The 23,428-nt window shown below is 40.2% G+C and overlaps 1 protein-coding gene across 7 annotated transcripts in view; it reads right to left on the bottom strand.

Annotated features, from left to right (window-relative positions):
- The window catches only part of LOC134359051 (arginyl-tRNA--protein transferase 1), a 183,041-nt gene extending 165,072 nt beyond the window's left edge, over positions 1-17,969 (bottom strand). The window contains exons 1-5 of one of the 7 annotated variants that reach the window (XM_063071915.1): positions 17,647-17,969; positions 10,553-10,616; positions 9,458-9,520; positions 7,069-7,169; positions 1,490-1,738 (exon numbers count right to left, since the gene is read on the bottom strand). In XM_063071915.1, the coding sequence (XP_062927985.1) occupies positions 1,490-1,738; positions 7,069-7,169; positions 9,458-9,520; positions 10,553-10,616; positions 17,647-17,731 (562 nt within the window). In that variant the 5' untranslated portion in view covers positions 17,732-17,969. Of the gene's footprint in view, positions 1-1,489; positions 1,739-7,068; positions 7,170-9,457; positions 9,521-10,552; positions 10,617-16,670; positions 16,812-17,646 lie in introns of those variants that run through there. The other 6 variants (XM_063071920.1, XM_063071916.1, XM_063071919.1 and 3 more) reach the window with 6 other exon arrangements.
- Positions 17,970-23,428: the final 5,459 nt, after the last annotated feature.

Genomic DNA, 23,428 nt, shown 5'->3' with positions numbered 1-23,428 from the left:
GCAAGAAATTCACCCATATTTGCCTTTACATTTAAAACATATAGAAAGCCTGCATTTTCCCAGAGACAAAATTATTATACTGCACTGCCACCCTCTGGTGATATCAGTTCATTAAAAACCTTGTATCTTTTAAATCACATAAACATCAAGAGTTCCTATACTGTGTATACAGGGGAAAGAAAAAATACTGCTCACCTTGCTGCATGAGTTGTTAAAGTGGAAATTTTATGCTTTTTCAATATTTCAGTCAAGGGTTTATATGTTTCGTTATGAACACACATACATAAAGAAACATTTTATAATTACTCTCAAAAGTAGGTTTCTTTAAAAACTGATTAAAAACAGGAATCCTAATTAGAAAAGAACATTTACCCTTTGTCAACATTACCTGTAGAGGAACTAATTTCTACAGTGAACCTAGATTAACAGCAATAACTCTTGTCCTATCACCTCAAGATACAGTTGCCCAAGTTTTCTATTTGAATTCAACAAGACAGAGCAATCTTCCATGAGTTTCTGAATGCTCAAACTGGGAGGCCTGCCCCCATGCATAAAGGGCCCAATTCAAATGAGTGATAGAAATTAGCTGATGTAAGAAAGACAGGTAGTCTGTTTTGCTACTTGGTCTCAAATTGCATTCTGAATGTATAATTGAATTTATAAAACTATGAAAAGAACAATTCTTTGAAAGCTTCTTCTAACCTTTACTAAATGCTGAGATAAGAAAGATTTACAAACATCATGGCCCTGATCAAACCTTTGAGTGCCCGAGAAGCAGAATCAGGGTGCCATAGTAGCGTAGCGATGCCATTACAGCTCAGGGCATCAGAGTTTGGAGTTCAATTCAACAGCACTTGTAGGGAGTCTGTATGTCCTCCCCAAGGAATGCACGGAGCTTTTCCGGATGCTCCAGTTTCCTCCCACAATCCAAAGGCCTATCAGTTGGTAGGTTAATAGGTCATTGTATATTTTCACATGGTTAGGCTAGAGTTGAATCAGGGGTTGCTGGGATAACGTAGCTCAAAGGGGCAGGCTGTAACTCAATATAAATGAAATAAATAAATCTCACCTGCTTTCAAAACAGTGTGAATCCAGTATACTGCCCAACTAGAGACAGTTCCCACTTGCACTTAGCTACGCAAATGTGCAGTAAACCAAGCTCCCAACGGACTTACTGACCTGCTTAAACAATATTCCTTCTTATGACAATGTTAGGGCTGGCAGGAATTAAATAACAACAAAAAAAAATGCATATAGGTACTTTCAGATACAACCAAGAAAAATTTCAACATCTAAAATGATTCCAACTCTCTTTGGGCAAGTGGGAAGGAGAAATAAAGCTGCACCTGCAATCCAATTAGCGAATCATGCAGAGTATTTTTGGTTAAAGTTTCATAACAATCAATAGCCCTCAAATATCAATATATAGTACATTTTCCCAAGCATGTTACATAGCAGTTTCCACTACAAATAAGTTCTTTAAACCCACCTGGCTTAGGAACACTTTTAAATGATTCAGAAAAATCATTTGCCACTGCAGATGAATGTTTTTGGCCTGGGTTCTTCTCGTCATCAGCACTGACTGTCTGAGAATTCTGAAGCACTTGAGGTGACTTTGGTATTTCTTCAAGGCTCACAATCTCCAAAGGTTTCTCTAGATCTATATTAACTTCTGAGGTACATGTTGAAGGTAGATGGCCAATTCCATTATCATCATTGCAGGAATCCATGGGTTCAGCTTCATAACATAGAACAAAATTTAATTAACAATTGAAAAGGAACAAAAGCGGAGAGAGTGAGCAACTTTAAACTCTAGGTGTTATGATTACAAAGGACAAGTCCTGGGTCCAGCACACAAGTGCAGTTACGAAGAAAGCATGGCAGTGCCTCTACTTGCTTAGAAATTTGAGAAGATTTGGCTTGACAGCTAATACTCCTACAAACTTCTATAGATATGTGGTGGAGAGTACTTTGACTGGTTGCATCAAGCCTGGTATGGAAAATCCAATACCCTCGAATAAAAAATCCTACAAAAAGTAGTGGATATGGCCCAGTCCATCATGGGTAAAGACCTCATGTCCACTGAGCACAACTACACAGAGCAGTATCTATCAGGGACTCCCACCACCTAGCTCATCCTCTCTTCTCGCTGCTGCCATGAGAAAGGTGATACAGAAGCCTCAGAATTCTCACCACTAGGTTCCGGAATAGATATTACCCTTAAATCATCAGGCTCTTGTATCAATGATGATAACTTTATTCAGCTTCACTTGCCCATGACTGAACTGTTCCCACAACATGTGGTCTCAATTTCAAGGACTTTTCAACTCATGTTCTTGATATTTATAGCTTATTTTTATTCTTTTGTATTTGAACAGATTGTTGTCTTTTGCACATTGGTCATTTGTTTGCCCTGTTGGGTGCAGTCTTTCATTGATTCTATTATGGTTCTTGAATTTACTGAGTATGCCTGCAAGAAAATGAATCTCAGTACATACCTGTACTTTGAACAGTAAATGGTAGGGTCTAGGAGTATTGAGGAACAGAGGAATAATGTGATACGTAATGTGGATAGGAAGGTATATGGCCTTCATTGGTAATGGCATTGAACAAAAAAGATATGCTCTAAATTTATAAAAGCTTGGTCATACATCCAATAGAATACTGCATGCAGTTATAGTCACCATAATATATAGGAAGGATGTTGCCTGGAATGGAGCAATTCAGTTATGAGGAGGGATTAGAGAAGCTAGGTGTGTTCTCTCTAGAGCACAGGAGGTTAATAGGCAACATGTTTAGATGTATAAAATTATGAGCATAAATAGGGTAGACTGCTGGAAAATTTTCCATACATCAGAAATTCAGTCAGACAAATATGTCACAGAAACGAGCCCATTGGCCCAAATTGGCCATGCTGACCAAGATGCCTGCCTACACTAATTCTGCTTACCTACATTGGCCCATTCCTTTCCTATCTGTGTACCTGCACAAACGCTTTATAAACCTGTGATCACACCCATCTCTACCAGCTAATTTGGCAATTTGTTCCAAATACACACTACCCTCTGTATGAAAAACTTCAAAGTTCAAAGTAAATTTATTATCAAAGTACATATCACACCATATACAACCCTGTGACTCATTTTCTTGTGGGCAGACTCAATAAATCCACAAACATAACAGAATCAATGAAAGATCACAGCAACTGTCATACAAACCAATGTGCAAAAAACAACAAACTGCAAATACAAAAAGAAAAATAAAAGTAATAATCAAATAAATAAGCAATAAATATTGAGAACATGAGATGAAGAGCTCTCGAAAACAAGTCCCTCAGATCTCCAATCTCCTATAAATATTCCTCTTCTCACCTTAAACCAGTGCCCTCTAACTTGAAACTCTTGTGGCCTTGAAAAAAGACCATGATTATCTACCCTTTCTCTGCCCCTGTAGTTTTTTTTAAAATATATATAAATCTCTAAGATCACACCCAGAGCCTCCTGTGCAATCTAAGCCCATCCAATCTCTGCCTGTACCCAAAGCCTTACATTCCAAGCAACATCCCGGTGGATTCTCTTCTGCTCTTATTCAAGCACTACCACATTCTTTCTATTCCTTGGTGTTAACATATCAGTGGATATGTCCTGGGACCAGCACACAAGTGTCATCACAATAAAGGCACAACAGCTCCTCTATATTGTTAGAAGTTTGCATAGACTTGGCATGTCACAAAAAACTTTTGACAAACTTCCATTGATGCACAATGGTTGCACCCTAACTGGCTGCATCACAACTTGATACAGAAACACCAACACTCAGGAACAGAGAAGGCTACAAAAAGTGGTGGATATAGCTCAGTCCATCACTGGCAAAGCCCTTCCCACCCCCTAGAGTACACTTACGTGGAGTACTGCCACAAGAAAGAAGCACCTATCATCAAAGACCTCCACCATCTTGGCCATGCACTCCTCTCACTACTACCACTGGGTAGGACGTACAGCCTTAGACCCCACAGGATCAGGTTCAGGAATAGTTATCACCTTACTACCTGAACAAGCGTGGATAATTTCATTCACCGCTACTTTGAACGGACGCATGGACTCACTTTCAAGGATTATTTACAATTTATGTTCTCAGTATTTTATTTGCAGTCTGTCTTTTGCACATTCGTTGTTTGTCAGTCTTTGTTAGCTTATGTATAGTTTTTAGTAAAATATTAATGTATTTCTTTTTTCTAAGGTCCATGCTGTTTCTGTGTGATGCAAGATGCACTACATCACACTATCTAGGTTATCTAGAGTGCACTACATCACTCTATCTGCTGCTGTTGTGCCCAACTTTCAGCTGATTTATGTCCCTCTGCATCCTTTAATAACCATCCTTCACAAATCCACCAATCTTCATGTTGTCAGCAGACTTACCTATCCAAGCTATTTACATTCACACCAAAGGTCCCAGCAACGATCCCTGCAGCACACCACGGGTCACAGAACTGGGGTCGGAAAAACAACCTTGCATCACTACCTCCTGCTACTCATCAGCAAACCAATTTTGGATCCAGTTTGCTGAAAAACCTTGAACGCCATGTGCTTTAACTTTCTGGACCGACTTACCATGAGGGACTTTGTCAAAACCATAGTTAATGTCCATGGATACCACAACATCAATAGTTTAGTAACCTGCTCAAAAACCCATTCATATTAGACCATAAAACATAGGAGCAGAATTAGGCTATTTAGCCCATCGAGTTTCCTCCGCCGTTCCATCATGGATGATTCATTATCCATCTTAACCCCATCTTCCTGTAATATTTGACATCATTTCTGAGGCAGGAGCTCCCAAATACAATATCATGGCAATCCTCCATCAACCGCTCTCCCCCAGCAAGTCCCTACTTTTCCAAGTGATCATAAACCCTATATTGAAGAATTTTTTCCAATTATTCAGAGCTCTGCTTTTGAACCACCTGTATGACCTGGCATTTTTGCCATGTTCTGGGAGATTTGGAGAAATGCATTTGCGACGGCATAGTGGGGCCTGGGGTCTACAGCAAAGAACGATCTAATGTTTGGCTACTGCTGTAGAAGACTTAGGACTATATCAAACAACAGGGCCTGGGCCAGAGACTGAGGAACGAGCTAACATTTGGTCAATTTAAGCACCGTGCCAGATTGAAAAGGTCAGTACTGGCCAAATCAAGGTGGTGGGGCCTGGGTCTGAGTGTGTGGAACATGTTCGGTCATTGCTGCAGTGTACTTGAGGTCGAATTGAAGCAGCAAGGCCCAGACCCGAGAGTGAGGAACAGGCTGATATTCTGCTAATTTAAGTATGGGGCCAGATTGAAAAGGTCGGGATGTCAGAGCCATAGGCGAGGGATGGGCCAGTGTACAACTCTGCGAGGTTTACTCGTCTCTGAACTTAACCGAGGCTGTGGCCTGTAACTAATAGGCTCTTGAATCAGCTGATGTGATGACTGGCTTTGTGGCGTTAGACTCACTTTCGTGAACTTTGTTCTGAGTTTTCTGTATTTACTTTTTAATTCTTTGCACAACTTGTTTCTTTTTTTGCACATTGGGTGTTTGAAGGTCTTTTTTAATGGGTTCTATTGGGTTTCTTTGTTTTTATGGCTGCCTGTAAGGTGTTGAATTTCAAGTGTTATATAGTATAGATATTTTGATACTAAATGTACTTTGAACTTTACTCTAACACACCAGCCTATTCTTTCCCAACTTATTCTTACCCCCTTTTTTTGAGCATGAAACAAGATTAGCTACCCTCCAGTCTTCTGATATCTCAAACATAGCTAAAGATGATGCAGAGATCTCCATCAGATGTCCAGCCATCTCCTCCTGTGCTTCACAAAATACCCTAGGATAGATTTTAATCAGGTCCTGGGATTCTTCCACTTTAATGCACATCAATATCACTAATATTTCCAGTTTCCTGATACACACTCTAGACCATCATGAACACCTCCCCCTGCTCTCCACCCACTCTGCTGGTTTTCATTCACAGCAACACACAAAGATTTTGGTTTAGTTCCCAAAGGGACATTCTTTCATTACCTGTACTCTTCATCTAAAATACTTTTCAAGAATAAAAGTAAAGAATGTCGATATAGGGTAAAGAGAGAGTGATTTATCATTGTCCTGGGAGGGACATTCTTCAACCAGAAAATGGTGAGTGCCTGGATTGTAACGCCTGATAGACTGCTTGAAGCTGAAATGATTTAAGAATTACATGGATGAGCACTTGAATCACTTAGACATAGAGAGTTATGGACCAAGTGCTTGGAGATTAGAGATTAATACAGAAAGGTACCCACTGGTCAGCATGGATGGACAAGCTGGATCGAGTAGTTTATTTCCCTGCTGTGGAATTCTATGCCCTAATGATAATAGTTGTAAGATTAACATTAAAATTTCCCTCTAACAGATACAACGCAAACTCCCTTTAAATAAAAATTCACTTTACAGAATATTTAACTCTATTGATGAACAAAGAAACAGGAGGTATGCTCCGAGAAAAGACCATAAGGCATAGGACTGAATGAGGCCATTTGGTCCATCGAGTTTGATCCACCATTCAATAATGGAAAACCTGAAACTTCACCCACAATCAAAATGAAAAACAGACCCAATTTTAATCAAAATACTAGAGTTGTACTCATCTTTCTTGGATGGTACACAGGGTAAAAAAAAACTGACTGTTTACTCATATCTTGCGTATGAGCAAATCTGAAAGCAAAATGGAGAATTTCTCTTACATTAAGAGCATGGAACAGGATAACTGCCATTTAAGTCAGCATTTCATTTTTTGTCAAGATCCCTTAAAGGACATGTTACTTCTCATGATTCCGGTATTTTCTTCACAAAAATCATCAAAGTTAGCTTGAGAGAATCTATAGTTGTCATCTAACAGTCATTTTAAAAGGAGATGAAATTGAGGGTAATTTAATAATATAGATTGTAAGGTAGGAAACGAACAATGCCACCCAAAGGATATGAAAGGTGAATGGCTGTCAGGTACTTGAATCATTAAGACAATAATATAGTACTGAATACTCACTACCAGTTTCTTTTTCTCCTTCTCCTTTGGAAAGGAATCGTGTCATTTTCTTTAATACCTTCTTTGCAGATTTTGAAAGTCTGAAATCCAAAATACGACATCTAGAAAGATAAAATAACATTCAAAATGGAAGATTTTAACCTTGTATTCAAGTATTCTTATACAAGATATTTTCATATAAACTCAAAATTATTACATGAATTATTAGATAGTAATTTGATTGTGTATATCTGATGCTAAATGACTAAAGGAACTTTGCTTACTTGGATTTAAAGTGCAGCAATTACCATATTGTTATGCAAACTAATAATGCTTACAAGATCAGTGGAAGTGGAGATGCTTGCCTCAAAAATATTAACGCACAGATTTCCATTACAAATATTAAACTATGTTCTTGTGAATTGCTGGCTACCTGAAATAAAAGGACCTCCAGATTTGGGAGAGAATTAAGTTAACAATTTAAAGATGGCCTAAATAAAGTAAGCAGTTTTAACTAAGGTTCTGCCCGTATAGATAAGAAAAATAATCACATAGATCCATCTGCAATCTTTCACTTACACTAATTCTGTTCCTGTTTATTATTCCTACAACACTTCCCAGCAGAGGTAATGATGACCTATCTACATAAATTTTTTTTGAACTAGGGTTTTAGTATCATGTACCACACTCACAAACTAACCCATAAATGCAACCGAGATCATGATCACACCAGCCACAATTTCCTTCCTCACTTCACTTAATACTAAGGATACTTCCCATTTGAACCATGTGATTTAAAGTGCTGCTTGCCTTTTCATCAAGTGCTTGTCACCAACCTTTAGTCCATCTAGAATCTTTATTTCATGCTTCATCGCTGAGACGCTGGCAGCGTCACCTTCCTTGGTAACAAATAATGTTAGTTATGAATTTCGTACCTGAGCCATGCCTTCTATATCTAATCAGCACCATTCTCCTTTTACAGCACCCATAATATTCACATGCCCATCGAATAATTTTGGACTCAGAAGTTACTGGGAGCCTTTTCACATTTTCCATCTTTGCCCCTCTTATTTTCTTCTTTATTTCCATTCTGAACATCCGCTTGACTTTAATGTAATGTACGCACATTCCTTTTTCTATTGGTTTACGCTCATTTACAAAACTCCAACTTCCCTACTCCCTTCATTGGCATGAACATAGACTGTAACTGGAATATCTCTACTTTTAAGTCCTTTCATTGTCCATATCCTCTTCCCAAAACCATTAAAATCTTACACCCTTTTTGACAATTCCCCAAAAGGCCCAGCTCATTTTCCAGAACCCCAGCAATACCAACTTCTTTGATGAAGCCAAGTAACCAACAAAGTTCTATTGAATGATTTTCTGAAACTTTTCCACTTCTTTGCCCCTTATGTTATTGGCATCCATGTCTACACCTATATAGTTACAAGTTTAGGATCAGAAACTGTATCGAGCTTATTATTAATGACATATGTCAAGAAATTTGTTAAGTTTGTGACAGTGCAATTCATAAAAATGTGCAAGTTTCAATTTTAAAAATTAATAAAGTGCAAAAGAGAAATAGTGAGCTAGCATTCATGGACCATTCATAATTTCCCCACTATTTCCAGTTTTTTGTACATTTCGATGTAGCTGCAATTTGTACCAGAATAACCTTCTAAAACAAGTTAAGCATGTGTAGAATAGAGTAAGTGTATCTAATAAATTCTCAATTCTAAACAGAAATCTTTCCAACCTTCAGTTATTTGCATGGTTTTATTCATCTCCAGGTTTACTCTGTGACTGTTGCAGGATATTTTCTCTGACTAGCAGAGCGATGTTTTCCTTAATACTGCCACATTTATTTCCACCCCTAAGCACTCTTCATTTCCTTTCCTACCCCAAAACCTTGTATTCAGGAATATTTAGTCACAACTGCCCTTTTTTTGTTTTGCTAGATCTCTTATTGTCACTATAACCACAGGTAGTTAACTGTGCCTGCAGCTCATTGAACTTAATACTGTATATCTCTTGCAAGAACTGTAAACCATAAAACTAACATGGTGCTTGTTCTGCCATTTTATAATTTGCTAATAACTATAACAAGTTAAAACCTCCCCTATCAAAGAACAAGAGTATTGAGTAAAACAAACCACCATATGCTGAGCTCAACTTTATTGTTATAAACTGCAAGGTGACCTATTGCGTACCCAGTGGCACCATATATTTTCTAAGTACCAACTCTAAAATTTCACAAGGAGAAACTCTCCAGCACAGGGATTCCCAACCTGGGGTCTGGGAATCTCTTGGTTAATGGTAGGGGACAAAGGCATTTAAAAAAAGAGGCTGGGAACCCCTGCTCTAGCACTTAGAATGAACATGCTTACCTGAAGTCAAGCATAATCCTTACCTTATCGTGTACTGAGGGCAACATGTTCGATTCATTACCGGCTTATAAATGTACATACCGCTCCTGAAATGATTTAAAAATTTCCTATCAGCATACAGACGCAAGTTAAATTCAAACATAGATGTTTTGAATTAATTAAATATATGTCACTCCATTACCAGGATTAGTTACGCTACTTCTGTTTTCATCACCATGGAGATATACGTTCAGTATAAATCAGTTAACATAGCCCATTATTTTTATAATTAATGAGAAACGAGATAAGAAAATTGCAATAGAGCAATATATTACAGGATGAGTTTTATTCTGAAGCCCCTTTTTCTACTTTGTCAGAGATTACCATCCAGCACTCACACTTTGTCCACTTTTAATGATCAATCTTTGAACTTTTTATAGTCCTCTTAAACGTCAAACAAATTTCCAGGAAGCTATTCTATTTTAGTGCTTTCACAAAACAAAGATTTGAAATCATTAGCTTATTTATTTCTTCAAAATTTGGCTTTACCTAATCATACCAATGTAAACTCATTGCATTCTTTTCTGTCTTGATTATATCCTGCAATGTAACCTTATTTGGGTTTCCAGCAGAACTTTAATCAAGTACACACAAAAACCCAGAAGTCACATACAGTACTCCAGCAACATCAACAAAACAGAGGAACAACTGTTCTGATTACATATTTCTCTTTTAAGGAATTTTACATTGGAAATATGCACAATCACACTTCAAGATCTAGAAATTTGGGATGTCTGAAATATATATTTTTTTAATTTTATTTAATTTTATTGAGATGCACAGTGGAATAGGCCTTTCCAGACCCTTAAGCCACACCGCCCAGCAATCCCCTGATTTAATCCTATACAAATCACAGAACAATTTACAATGACCAATTAACCTATCACCCTGGTACATCTTTGGACTACAGAAGGAAACCCATATGGTCTCCGTGCGAATGTACAAACTCCTTGTGCAAATTCAAATTATTTCCCTTCTTCACAAACAAGTTTGCCAAAGAGCAATGACATACACGCTTTCCCTTGTCTGTTGTTCTGAGCGACAGATTAGTTATACAACTACACAAAAGAGATACTTGCCTCCTCCAACCTCGGTCAATTAGATCTTGATAGTCTTGAACAGTCATTGTATGAGCCCACATACCTACAACAGAGAAACATTTCAATTTCCTCCAATTCTCCCTTCAGATGATCATACAGAACACATTTAATTACACACTGTACCAAAATAGGTGATATCAGGACAGGTGTCCCCCGCTTTTCGAACGTTCACTTTACGAAACCTCACTGTTATGAAAGACCTACATTAGTACCCTGTTTTCGCTTTCAGAAGGTGTTTTCACTCTTATGAAGAAAGGCAGCGCGCGCCCCGAGTAGCCGCTCTCCCCCGGATTCGGAATGGCATTGCTTTAACATGTTGCATTGAGCAGCCATTAGCAAGATGAGTTCTAAGGTGTCGGAAAAACCTGAAAGAGCTCGTAAGGGTGTTACACTTAGCGTAAAACTAGGCATAATTAAACGTTTCGATTGTGGTGAATGAAGCAAGGACAAAGTGAGTTTGGCTTGTGGAAGCTTAAGAACACGATGTTGAAGAGGTTTTGGCATCCCATGACAAAGAGCTGATAAATGAAGAGCTGATGCAATTGGAAGAAGAAAGGATAACAATCGAAACCGAATGCAGTAGCGAAAGTGAAGCAACTGCGTGAGGTTTTCGCTGCAATGATAAAGTATGACTTTAATTTTGAAAGGGTATGTAGCTTTAGGGGATATTTGCAGGATGGTTTGAGTGCTTACGAAGAACTGTGTGATAGAAAATGTGCGAGGCTCAGCAGTCAAACAAGCCTTCCACATCAGCCATAGCAGATGACGAACCTCAACCTTCGACATCAAGGCGGGCAGTCATAGGAGAAGATGAGCTGCCTGCTCTAATGGAAACAGACGACGAGATGACACCCCAGTGTCCCACCACCCCAACCCCCAGGCCACGGACAGATACAGTACCGATTTGCGGAGAATGCAGCAGTAGCTGGGAGGCACGCAGCACATCTTTAAGAAAAAGCTGAAATAAACATGCTAATTGATTAGGTACGGCCTAGCATGCAATTGTCGGCCCAGATCAGAGACGACGCAATCGGCAATTGTCTCTGATCTGCACTGACATTTACATGCCGGGCAGCACCTAATTAATTAGCATGATTATTTCGGCTTTTTTCTTAAAGATGTGCTGTGTGCCTCCCGGCTACCGCTGCGTTCTTCGCGGCAATGTATCGGGTTGGCGGCACTGCACCACCCCAACCTCCGATGACTCAGTTTAACACATCATCATCAGTGTGCTCGGCGCTGTCTTCCCAATTCCGGTAAGTGATACTACACTGTACATACATTATTTCTACTTTATATAGGCTGTGTATTTTTACGTCTTATTTGGTAGATTTGGCAGCTTCATAGTTTAAAGGTTACTGGACAGCGCGTTTATGCCGAGAGCGCTTGTGTGAGATTTTTGCTACGGAGATCTGTGCAGGCAATCGTTGTAGAGAAGTATTTCTACTTTATATAGGCTGTATATTTATCATACCATTCCTGCTTTTACTATATGTTACTGTTATTTTAGGTTTTATGTGTTATTTGGCATGATTTGGTAGGTTATTTTTGGGTCTATGAACCCTCACAAAATTTTCCCATATAAGTAAACGGTAATTGCTTCTTCGCTTTACGATATTTCAGCTTACAAACTGTTTCATAGGAACGCTCTACCTTCAGATGGCGGGGGAAACCTGTATAGATTTTAAAATTCTTAGCAATTCTACATATTTAGCACAAAGACAAAAGCTGGTAAGCAAGCTCTGGTAAAACAATGTACAGGAGAAGGCAATTTGCTCAATCTTTGGTAAAGATAGCACTTGACTTCATTCAACATCTCTCATCTCACAACTCTGCAGGAAATTTGCCTTTGTCATAAACTTGAATAAATCACCATAAATAAATGTCTGCCAGTTACTGGCCTTTAGGCAATGAAAAGCATTCTTTCAGGTCTTTGCTGTATTAAAGCCACTCATGATTCTTAACACCACTATCTGGTCTCCCTGATCTATTTTAGTTCTCCTCACACAAGTAAAGACCCTTGACACCATAGAATTCTAGTAAATTACGTCGAAGTACTAGTATTCATACTAAAGTGTGGTGCCCTAAATATATTTCTCCAGCTAGAGCTGAGATTTGTTTTGACATCATTTTGCATTTTCCTGTTTCTATTAACAAAATCAAGGACAGCCTTTTCAAAGTGCCACGATACCTTCAATAATTTTTCTGTCTACTGCCTTTTCTGTCTCTTCTTATATCCATTCTGAAACTGCATTACTTAGTTCACTTTGCCTCTGATCCTTCCCACAACTCCATGAAATTTCATCAATCTTCCCAATCTGACCAAGCCCTCCTCTATACAAAAGCAAAATACTGCAGATCATGAACGCCAAAGCAACACACAAAATGCTGGGGGAACTCAGCACATCAGGCACCATTTATGGAAATTAATAAACAGTTGATGTTTAGGGCAGATGTTGGAAAATTGAGACATAAATAAAATCTGAAGTACCTGTGGAGAGGTACAGTACAGTGCAAAAGTCTTTGCCACATATATATAGCTGGGGTGCTCAAGACTTTTGCACAGTACTATAATTTTACATATTGCAATGTACTGCAGCTGCTGCAAAAAAAATTCATGACATATGCGGTTGATGATAAAGAGTAGGAAGTGGGCAGGGAGCGGGGAGCCATGGTTGGGAAAAGGGGAAGTGAGAGAGGAGAGAGCAGGAAGCACCAGAGAGACATTCCATAATTATCAATAAATCAATTGTTTGGAATCAAAAGATCCTGCCTGCTGTCTCAGGGTTGGGTGTGTCTGTACCTGCACCACTGGCACTCCTCCTCCACCACCTGACCCACACTCCTCCCACAGAGCTCCACCCTCGTCATTCCGAACATCCTTTGCTCATCCCAGATTTTCAAACTCGCTGTCTGCTCCACATTGACAAATACATTACTGTGCAAAGTCTTAGCCACTCTAACTATACGTAATGTGCCTAAGACTTTTGCACTATAAATATATCATTCATATTTCAATAAAAGACAGAGAAAGATAAAGGACAGGAAATATCTACAAAAGAGGAATTATTAAATAACAAAAGGAAATGCAGCGCAAGTAAAAAAAAGGTCCTGGAAGAAGGAAAGGAAAAAGCAACAGGAAAGATGTAACTGGGAAGAGCAGATCACCTGAAATTGTTGAATTCAGCATTCGATTTGGAAATCTGGGAAACTGGAATATACAGAGATAAGTTCAGCAACAATTATCTTAGACGTCTAATTCTCTTAGGCCTGGCATTTTTAACACTCACAATATGCTTTTGAATTCCTAAAGAAATTGATCGCTTCTGCAATACCAATGCACCATGATACAGGCACATTAAAGTGAATTGGTCCTATTGATGAGTGTCTGAGAACAGGCAAACCCCTCACAGGATAAAAGTGACACTTGACTGGTGCCCCTCCTCCTTCCCCTACTCCATGGTCCACTCTTCTCCCCTATCAGATTTCTTCTTCTTCCTCCATTTACTTTTCGAATTATCACCTCCCAGCTTCTTACTTCACCCTCCCCCCAGTGATTTGACTTGACCTATCACCTTCTAGCTTGTACTCCTTGCTCTCTACCCCCCACCTTCTTATTCTGGCTTTGTCTCCCCCCCCCCCTTTTCCAGTCCTGATGAATGGTCTTGCCCAGAAATATTTCCATAGATGCTGCCTTAACTGCCGAGTTCCTACAGCATTTTGTATGTGTTGCTCAGGATTTCCAGCATCTGCAGAAATGCAGAGGCTGGATGAAATAGAAAGTGAGGACATGGGGAGTCCTGTCCTTGCTCTAGAGACAAGGGGAGGTAGAATGGGGAATTGAAGAAGGTGGGGGGGGGGAATGAAAAATTAGCAGATGGAGAAATCAATGTTCATGATGTTCATGTTGTCAGGTTGGGGGCTTTCCAGACAGAACACGAGGTGTTGCTCCTCCAACCTAAGAGAGGCCTTCTTGGGGCAGTAGAGGAGGCAACGGATCTCCTTTTATCAGCTAAGTATTGCATTCAGTGGTCACGACAGCAGAAAAAGAATGGACACAAATTGTAGGGAGGGGGGTGTAAGGTTTGAGTGTTTTGTAAAACACTTCCAATTAGTGTACATGGGCGACCCTGAGGCCCCAGTTGCATGTCATTTTAATCCTCCATCCCGTCCTTACTTTGACTTCCCCTGTTTTGGCCTCTTGTTACAACAAAGCTCAATGTAAACTTGAGGAACAGTATCTGATCTAACACTGCTGCAGTTAGAAATCAACATGGAATTCAACAACTGCAGATTTTTAAGAATTCCCCAGCTAGCTAAATGGCAATATTATCTCAGCTTTTTCCCCACCCCACAGATGTAGCTAACTTCCAGGCTCGCACAGTCATAAAAGATTTACTGCACAGGGAAAAAAAAATCAGAGTCTGTGCTAAGTGTGCCAAGAGTCCCACTTCATTATGATTGTCCCCATATTCTTATCAACTTGCCCAGATTATAGCATTCACCTGTATAGAGGGGCAGGGGTAATTTACAGTGATCAATTAACCCGCCAAGCCACACATCTTTGCGATTTACTCAAGCTTCACTGAGCCTCACTGTGACAGTACAAGAGGACACAGACTGAAAGGCCAGAGTGGGAATAGTAGCGGGAATTTATAGTAGGCAATAGGATCAGCCATGCAGATTAAACACTCGTACTTTTCTGCAAAGTGATCACTCAATCTGCATTTGGAAATCACAATCTGAACATCAAATTTAGTACCACACATCAAAGTTGCTGGTGAACGCAGCAGGCCAGGCAGCATCTCTAGGAAGAGGTACAGTCGACGTTTCAAGCCAAGAGACGAAGGGTCTCAGCCTGAAACGTCGACCGTACCTCTTCCTAGAGATGCTGCCTGGCCTGCTGCGTTCACCAGCGACTTTGATGTGCGTTGTTTGAATTTCCAGCATCTGCAGAATTCCCGTTGTGATCAAATTTAGTACACTTGATTGGAAGTAGCAGAGAATGGTTGCTTCACCTGGAAAGACTGTTTGTGTACCTGTGTGGTGGGAGAGGAAGGAGAAAAAGGATAAGTGTTATGTTACCTATGGTTACAAGAGAAAGACGTGTAAAAAATGGGTGGGAACAAATGAGTGAACCAGGAAGTCACAAAGGGAACATTTCTGCAAAGTGCTGAAAGGGGAGGAGAAAAATGTGCCTAGTGGGATAATCACCTTGAAAGTAAAGGAAATGACATGGAATAATCTATTGAATGTGGAGACTGGTAGGAAGGGAGATGAGGACCAAGGAGACTTTATCCTCATTCTGTCCTGGTGGAACGGTTACACATAGGAAATGGAGGAGATGCAGTCAAGAGCTTTGTTAACAATAGTAGAGGGAAGTCACAGTTCAAAAAAGAAAAATAAACTATTTCAGAGGCACCACTACAATAAAACTTATCATTGGATCAAATACAACAAATTCAGAGGAACCAGAAGAATGGAATAGACTTTATACGAAAAAGGGTAGAAAAAATGCACTGAACTCAACAGTTTCATTACTTTTGATGCCAATTTCCACCTTGCCCCCATCTTCACATCGTTCATCACAGCCTTTCCTTCATTTTCTGAATCTGTCTCCATCTCCAGAGATGGTTGGTTATTGACATCCATTATAAGCCTATTAATCCCTATCGCTATGATTAGAACTGTTCATCCCTGAAACATTTAACACTTTCTCTTCCCACTTATGACCTAACTTGCTCAGTATTTCCAGCATTTTCAGTTAAGTGAGATAATTTTATCTAAATATTATTTGAGATCATTATGTTACTAGATAAGATACTGCAGTACAGCAATCACTTCTATTTTAAAAATACTTTCCGGGCATTTAAAACCTTCTAAAATCTCTGCACGTCTTTACTACTGAACGTTAGGGAGGACCGTGTGAAACAAGAGCAGCCGTATCCCTGCGAGACTACTTGTCTGTTTGACCTCATAAAGCTGCAGAAGAGGAAACGGGCCTCAGCTCAGCCTCGAAACATAAACACTGTCCTCGCTTTTGTCGCTCAGCACAGTTAACTGCATCAAATCACCCTTGCCCCAACTTTTCTCTCACCATTCGAGTAGTTACTGGAGGCACCCTTGCAGTAGCCACACTTATATCCTTCATCTTCTGTGAAATACTCCACAATACTTAGAACGCCAGCAGCCATGATCTCAACAGCTGTTCTGAGGCGCACAGCATGCGCGCGCCCGCCAGCCAGCCAACCAATGAAGACACACTACTCCCCGACAACCAATGAAGAGAGTGCGCTGCTCGCCCGCTAACCAATGACGAGAGTAGGCTACTCGCCCACCAATCAGTAAAAAGGTCTGGGAACGCGCGCACCTTCTCACCGGCTTTCAATGAAGGGACACTCGCACGGCTGGTCATCCGTCAACCAATGAGGACACGCAGCAAACGCGCGCGTACGGACTCGCCAATCAACGAAGGGTCATCGGTGCGGGAGCGCGCCGGAGTACTCGCTGATTGCCAGGGCTGTGAGTGGCCTTAATTGTTTTACTATGGTTTAATTTTACCCGCCTTTAGACACCAGCAAAACCAAGTCTTCAGAAAACAAGTATTATACTGTTTGCAAAATACACTGTGGCAAGTGGCCGGGAATCCTTTCAACTTAAATGCGTTTAACTGGCGATTGTGTTTTGACACGATGCAAAGTTGCAGTCTGGACGGAAGTAACCTGCCCAATGTCCACTTTCTGTGATCAATCTGTGCTTTATATGTCGTGCGGGTTTAAGTGTAATACAGCTTTAGCCGGAGTAAAACCCGGCCCTCCGCTGACGCAATAGCATTCTTCGAATTTAGAGCTCAATTTCCTGCGTCATGCTGGAGTTTGTGTATTATTAAATGGACATTAATTACGATGGATTGAAATGTTGCTATTGTACTGTTCTGGACTTGAAGTACTGTAAAAGCAATCTGGCAGAGGGGTTTAAAAACAGTACTGCGCGGATCGTTCGCAAGTGTGACTCCAGATTAGATTTCTACCGAGTGTGGCCCACTGATAGCTTTTAGCAAATCATTGACTTACCCACAGATATCTTTCCGTCGACTAGGCCACAGTATCCACAATGATAATCGGACTTCAGACCCTTAAATTCCACGATTGAATACATCCCGTGTCGTTGGATTGAAGTTCAATTCGAAATACCTTTATTTTTACATGTCTTTCCTACGAACAGAAGGCTTTACGAGGAAATAACGTCACATATCAACTACCAGCAATACTGTACGTTTGAAAAGCAAGCGATTATCTAGCACGCTTATCAAAACGCTCACAAAATGCTGGAGGAACTCAGCAGGTCAGGCAGCATCTATGGAAAAGGGTAAACAGTCGACGTTTCGGGACAAATTCCTTCTTCAGGACTGAGAGGGAAGGAGGCCAGCTGGAAAGTGATAGGTGAAGGCAGGTGGGTGGCAAAGGTCAAGGGCTGGAGAAGAAAGAATCTGATGAGAGGAAAGTGGACAATAGGAGAAAGGGAAGGAGGAGAGGACCCAGGGGGAGTGATAGGCAAGTGAGAAGTAGCACAGATAAAAGGTCAGAGTGGGGGATTGGGGGGGGGGTGAAAGGAATTTTGTTCACTGGAAGGAGAGAAATTGATACTCATACCCTCAGATTGGAGGGTACCCAGACAGAATACAAAGTGTTGCGCCTCCACCGAGGTTAGCCTCATCTTTGCACATGATGAGGCCATGGATCGACAAGTTGGAACACTTCACCTGCAAATCTGTTGGGATTGTCTATTGTGTCCAGTGCTCACAACGTGGCCTCCTATAGGTGAGACCCGTCATAAATTAGGGGACTGCTTCACTGAGCACCTCTGTACCACCGCATCAAAACATTTTAATTGATTCCCATTCCTATTCTGATGTGTCGATCTATGGCCACTCTCAGGCTGGAGGAGCAACACCTTGTATTCCATTGGGTACCCTCTAACCTGACAGTATGAATATCGATTTGTCCCCCCATTCCCTACTCTGGCCTTTTACTTGCTCTCAGCTGCCTATTGCTTGCCCCGAGTCCCCTCCTTCCCTTTCTATTGTTCACTGTCTGTTCCTATCAGATTCTTTCTTCTCCAGCCTGACCTTTCCCACCCACCTGGCTTCACCTGTCATGTTCCAGCTAGCCGCTTTTCCCTCCCCCCCTCCCCCCACCTTTTTATTTTGATCTTTCACCCCTTCCTTCTCAGTCCTGAAGAGAAGGATCTTGGTCTCAAACACTGACTGTTTACTCTTTTCCATAGATGCTGCATGACTTGCTGGGTTCCTCCAGCGTTTTTTTGTGTGTATTCCAGCATCTGGAGATTTTCTCATGTTTATAAAAATGCTTTTTTTTGGTAAAGACAAATTTTGTCTAATTATGTAAAGAACTAGAAAGAGGAGGTTTTTTGGTAATGGAATTATAAGGTTGTCAGTTCTTCATTCACTGCCTTCAAAAAAAAATCTGCAGAATTTCATCTTTCAAGATGTCAGGTAATAACTTAATTTTTCTTCCATTGTGTCAGCAATTAAATTTGACCTATAAGAATGTATCAATTATTTTTCTTCTTGACTGGGAAGTAAAAATTTCCTTCACTATTTTACAAAAGGTGATCAACTTGGCCACAGTCAGAGAATAAAATTTATGTCAGATTTCCCAATGCAAATAAATAATTATTGCACCAGCCTTTTTCAGCAGGGTTACTTTTAGAACCGTGGAATAAATATTGATTAAATTTAATTGTTCTTCCATGAAAAAATAACATGATATGGAATAACAATTTAGCAAAAAAGGTCCTCCTTAGATAGTCCATTATTTTTCTTGCATAATCTAGCTGCAGTACTCATCATCCTGTCTCAGTACAGCACTGGACCATAACTTACTGACAGCAAGCAATATTTATTTAGGAGCTTACTGAAGATTTGGAATGCCCCACAAGGCCACTGTCCTTGACAGGCACAACTGGAGAAGGCTGTGTTTGGAGTGTTGACCCTCAAAGAACCAAGGGTGCCAGTCCCTTACAACTTTGAGGAGTGAAGGGTGTCAGCTGACGGTGGTCTAGAAGGAAAGTCACAAGGCATATGAATAATCCTTTAGAAAGTGAAGGGCATGGGTGGGTGGCAGCCACAGCAAGGGAAAAGAATGACTCAAGAGCAGCCCAGGTGGTGGAAGGCAACATTAAGGATGTCAACATCCCCTGGGGAACAGGAAATGTTCAACAGCTAGTGACAAAAAGAAAGGGTAGTTTATAAATGGTTTGAGGTGAAAAGGAATAGGGGAACATGAGGGAGAAGCAGTGTGGACAACAGCATGTGCATCTACCGGTTTGTGTGTGATAAATCCATATAACAGTCTTGCCTCCAATTGTCTTGGATATTCTTGCTTTTAGATCTGCCAAGGTGGTGGATGAGCAATTGCCACTCTGTATTAAAACATAGGCATCCTTCACTTTCAAATTAAAATTTGAAGTCTGGATCTTCACTGGCAACTTTAGTCTGTGGTCTGATATTCCCACCTGCTTCAAAAGGGCAGCAATCACACTGGTGTATGAGAAGAGCAGGGTGAGCCATCTCAGTAACTAACGCCTGGCAGCACATACATCTGTGATAAAGTGCTTTGAGAGGTTGGTTACGGCTAGAAATAACTCCTGACTGAGCAAGGACCTGGATCCACTAAATTTGCCTACTGCCATAACAGGTCTACAGTGGAGGCAATCTCACTGGCTCTCCACTCTGCTTTGGAGCAACTAGACAATGGCAAAACATACATCAGGGTGCTGTTTATCGATTTCAGCCCAGCATTCAACACCATCATCCCCTCAGTATTAATCACCAAGCTTCAAATCCTGGGCCTCTGTACCTCACTTTGAAACTGAATCCTCAACTTCCATATCAGAGACCACAGTCAGTATGGATTGGTAATTACATCTCTTCCTTGTTGATAGTCAACAGAGGCACACATCCAGGATGTGTGCTAAGCCCATTGCTCTACTCTACGTTCATGACTGTGGCTAAGCACAACTTAAAAGTCATCTATAAATTTGCAGATTACACTATTCTCATTGGTAAACTCTCAAATGGTGACAAGAAGCCATATAGATTAGTTGTGTGGTGTTGCAAAAGCAATCTCGCGCTCAACATCAGCAAGATCAGGGAACTGATTGTGTGAACTTGAGGAAAGGGAAGTCAGGGGAGCACACCAGCTATCATTGAGGGGTCATTGGTGGAAAGGGTGAGCAGCTTCAAGTTCCTGGAAGTCAACATCTTGGAGGATCTGTCCTGGGTGCAACACATTGATGCAATCACAAAGAAGGTATCCCAGCAGCTCTACTTAATTGAGAGTTTGAGAAGATTTTTGACTTGCAAGTTTCTAAAGATGTATGATGGTGAGCATTCTGACTGGTTGTATCACAGCCTGGTATGGTGGCTCCATTGCAAAGGGTTGTAGGCTCAGTCAGCACTACCACAGGCGTGACCCTCTCCAACACCAAGGGCATCTTCAAGTCTAATTCTCAGCAAGACAGCACCCATTACTAAGGATTCTCACTATCCAGGACATGTCCTCAGTACTACCAATGGGGAGAAAGTGCTGGACCCTGAAGATCCACACTCAGTGATTTAGGAACGGCTTCCTCTTTGCTATCAGTTTTATGAATGGTCCATGTACACTACTTAGTTATTCCTTTGTGTTTGCATTATTTATATATTTTGTAATTTATAGTAACGTTTATATCTTTTACACTGTACTACTGCCACAAAACAAAATTTACATCAAATAAAAATAATGAACCTGATTCTGAACCAGGATAGAATCACTTGAGACTACATTGGCTGGTATTCATTAAGAATGGCTAGTCGGAAGGGCTTTCTTTTCATGGTGTTTATTCAACATTAACAATCAAGTATTCTGGCTTCCAAATGACTGTCCCTGTGGGATAAACGAATACTTCATGATCTCTTGGTTTACTTTAGCACAGAAGCAGCATACCACAGTTGTCATTGCATTAAGTTGCAACCCCAAAACGAGCATTCAAGCTCTAAAATTCAAAAGTTCATTATTAAAGTACATATATGTCCCCATATACAATCCTGTGATTCATTTTCTTGCATGCATTCATATTAAATACAAGAAACACGATAGTATCAAAAGACCACACCCAAAAGGACAAACAATCAGTGCTCAAAACACAAACTGCAAATGCAAAATCAAAGAAAAATAAAATAAGTAATAAATATCTAGAATGAGATGAAGAGTCCTTGAAAGTGAGTCCATAGGTGGTGGGAATAGTTCTGTGATGGGACAGGTGAAATTATCTCCCCCCACCCAGTTCAAGAGCCTGATGGTTGAGTGGTAACAACTATACTTAAACTGGGTGGTGTGGGACCTGAAGCTCCTGTACCAACTTCTTGATGGCAGCAGTGAGAAGAGAGCATGGCCTGGATGGTGGGGGTCTTTGATGATGGATGGGCTTTACCAATGATAGACCAGGCTGTATCCACTGCTTTTCTGTTCAAGGGTATTAGTATTTCCATACCAGTCTGCAATGCAACCAGTCAATATACTTTCCACCATACACCCATAGAAGTTTAAAGTTTTAGATGGAATGGCAGAGCAGACTCAGTGGGCCAAGTCACCTAATGCTACTCTTATGTCTATGGTTTTATGACACACCTAATCTTAAGCTTCTACAAAGTAGAGGCGCTGTGGAATTCTATTCCACCTTTCATCAGTTACAAAGTCATTCAAACTTACTCATTTGGTTATTTTTGTACCAGATTTGGAAAGATTTGAACCCCAGAAAAGTATTTGTTTTTACTTTTTGGGATTGGTCATCACTATCAAAGCTTCCATAAATTGCCCGTGAAAAGATTGCTGTCAGTGGCCTTCTTAAATTGCTGCAGTTTTTCTAGTGAAAGTACTTCTGAGCTGTTGGGTAAGGAATTACAGGATTAGGAGAGGGCTACGGGGATCTGGTGCAGAAAAGAAGTCCTAGTCTATTTAGAAAAATCTAATATAGAATGTGATATTTTTATATTAACCATGGTTTAATAAATCTATACGTTAGCTACAAAATACAGCTTTGTTAAAAAAAGCAGAGCTTCAGAAGTCAGAAGCAAAACAAGTTGATAAATTTCCACATATTATCTTGAGACTACATTTAAAAATGGGACATACAGATAGACACAAGAACGGTATTAGTATTTTCTGGTAGCAATCTGAAGTATATGAAAGATTGTCAGGATATGTGCATGGGGATGTTATCAGAATGAACTAATTAATACATTATGAAGACCTGGAAAATACAGCAAAAATTCATATTGATGAGAATTGAGAATAGGATTGTTAGTGTGAAAGATGAGGTATAATATTTTTATTGACTGCAAGAAAAAAATTGATTGTTTTGAAATACTGGTATGTTGGAAGTGCATTAATAGTGAAAGCTTGTGCTGATTGGTGACCAATTCAAGATTATTATTGAAAGAACAGGAAGAAAGCTTTAACATGATTACAAAATCATACTACAGAACTATGGTCAAGAAATGCAAAAATAAAAGCTTATGACTTATCTGCAGCCTTTAGTTGCTCAAAATCTTTTTTCTCTTTTTCAGGTTTATTGCATAACAAACCTGACTGAAGAAGTGGTTGCCTGCTAGTCTGGAACACCTCCAGAAGAACCCACTCTTGGAGCAGGGCAGTGATTGCTGAATGAGCAACTTTCTAGATGATCACAAATCTCAATTTTAATAGTAACTACTCAAGTGAAAGAAGAATGTGACATTTAATTGGCTGCAGAACAGAAGAGGAAGCATTGTAGATGCATTCTAACTAGAAT

Source organism: Mobula hypostoma, chromosome 19 (genome assembly GCF_963921235.1).
Source record: "Mobula hypostoma chromosome 19, sMobHyp1.1, whole genome shotgun sequence".
In the NCBI taxonomy this organism is placed as follows: Eukaryota; Metazoa; Chordata; class Chondrichthyes; order Myliobatiformes; family Myliobatidae; genus Mobula; species Mobula hypostoma.
This window is presented reverse-complemented; position numbering and strand designations above follow the sequence as displayed.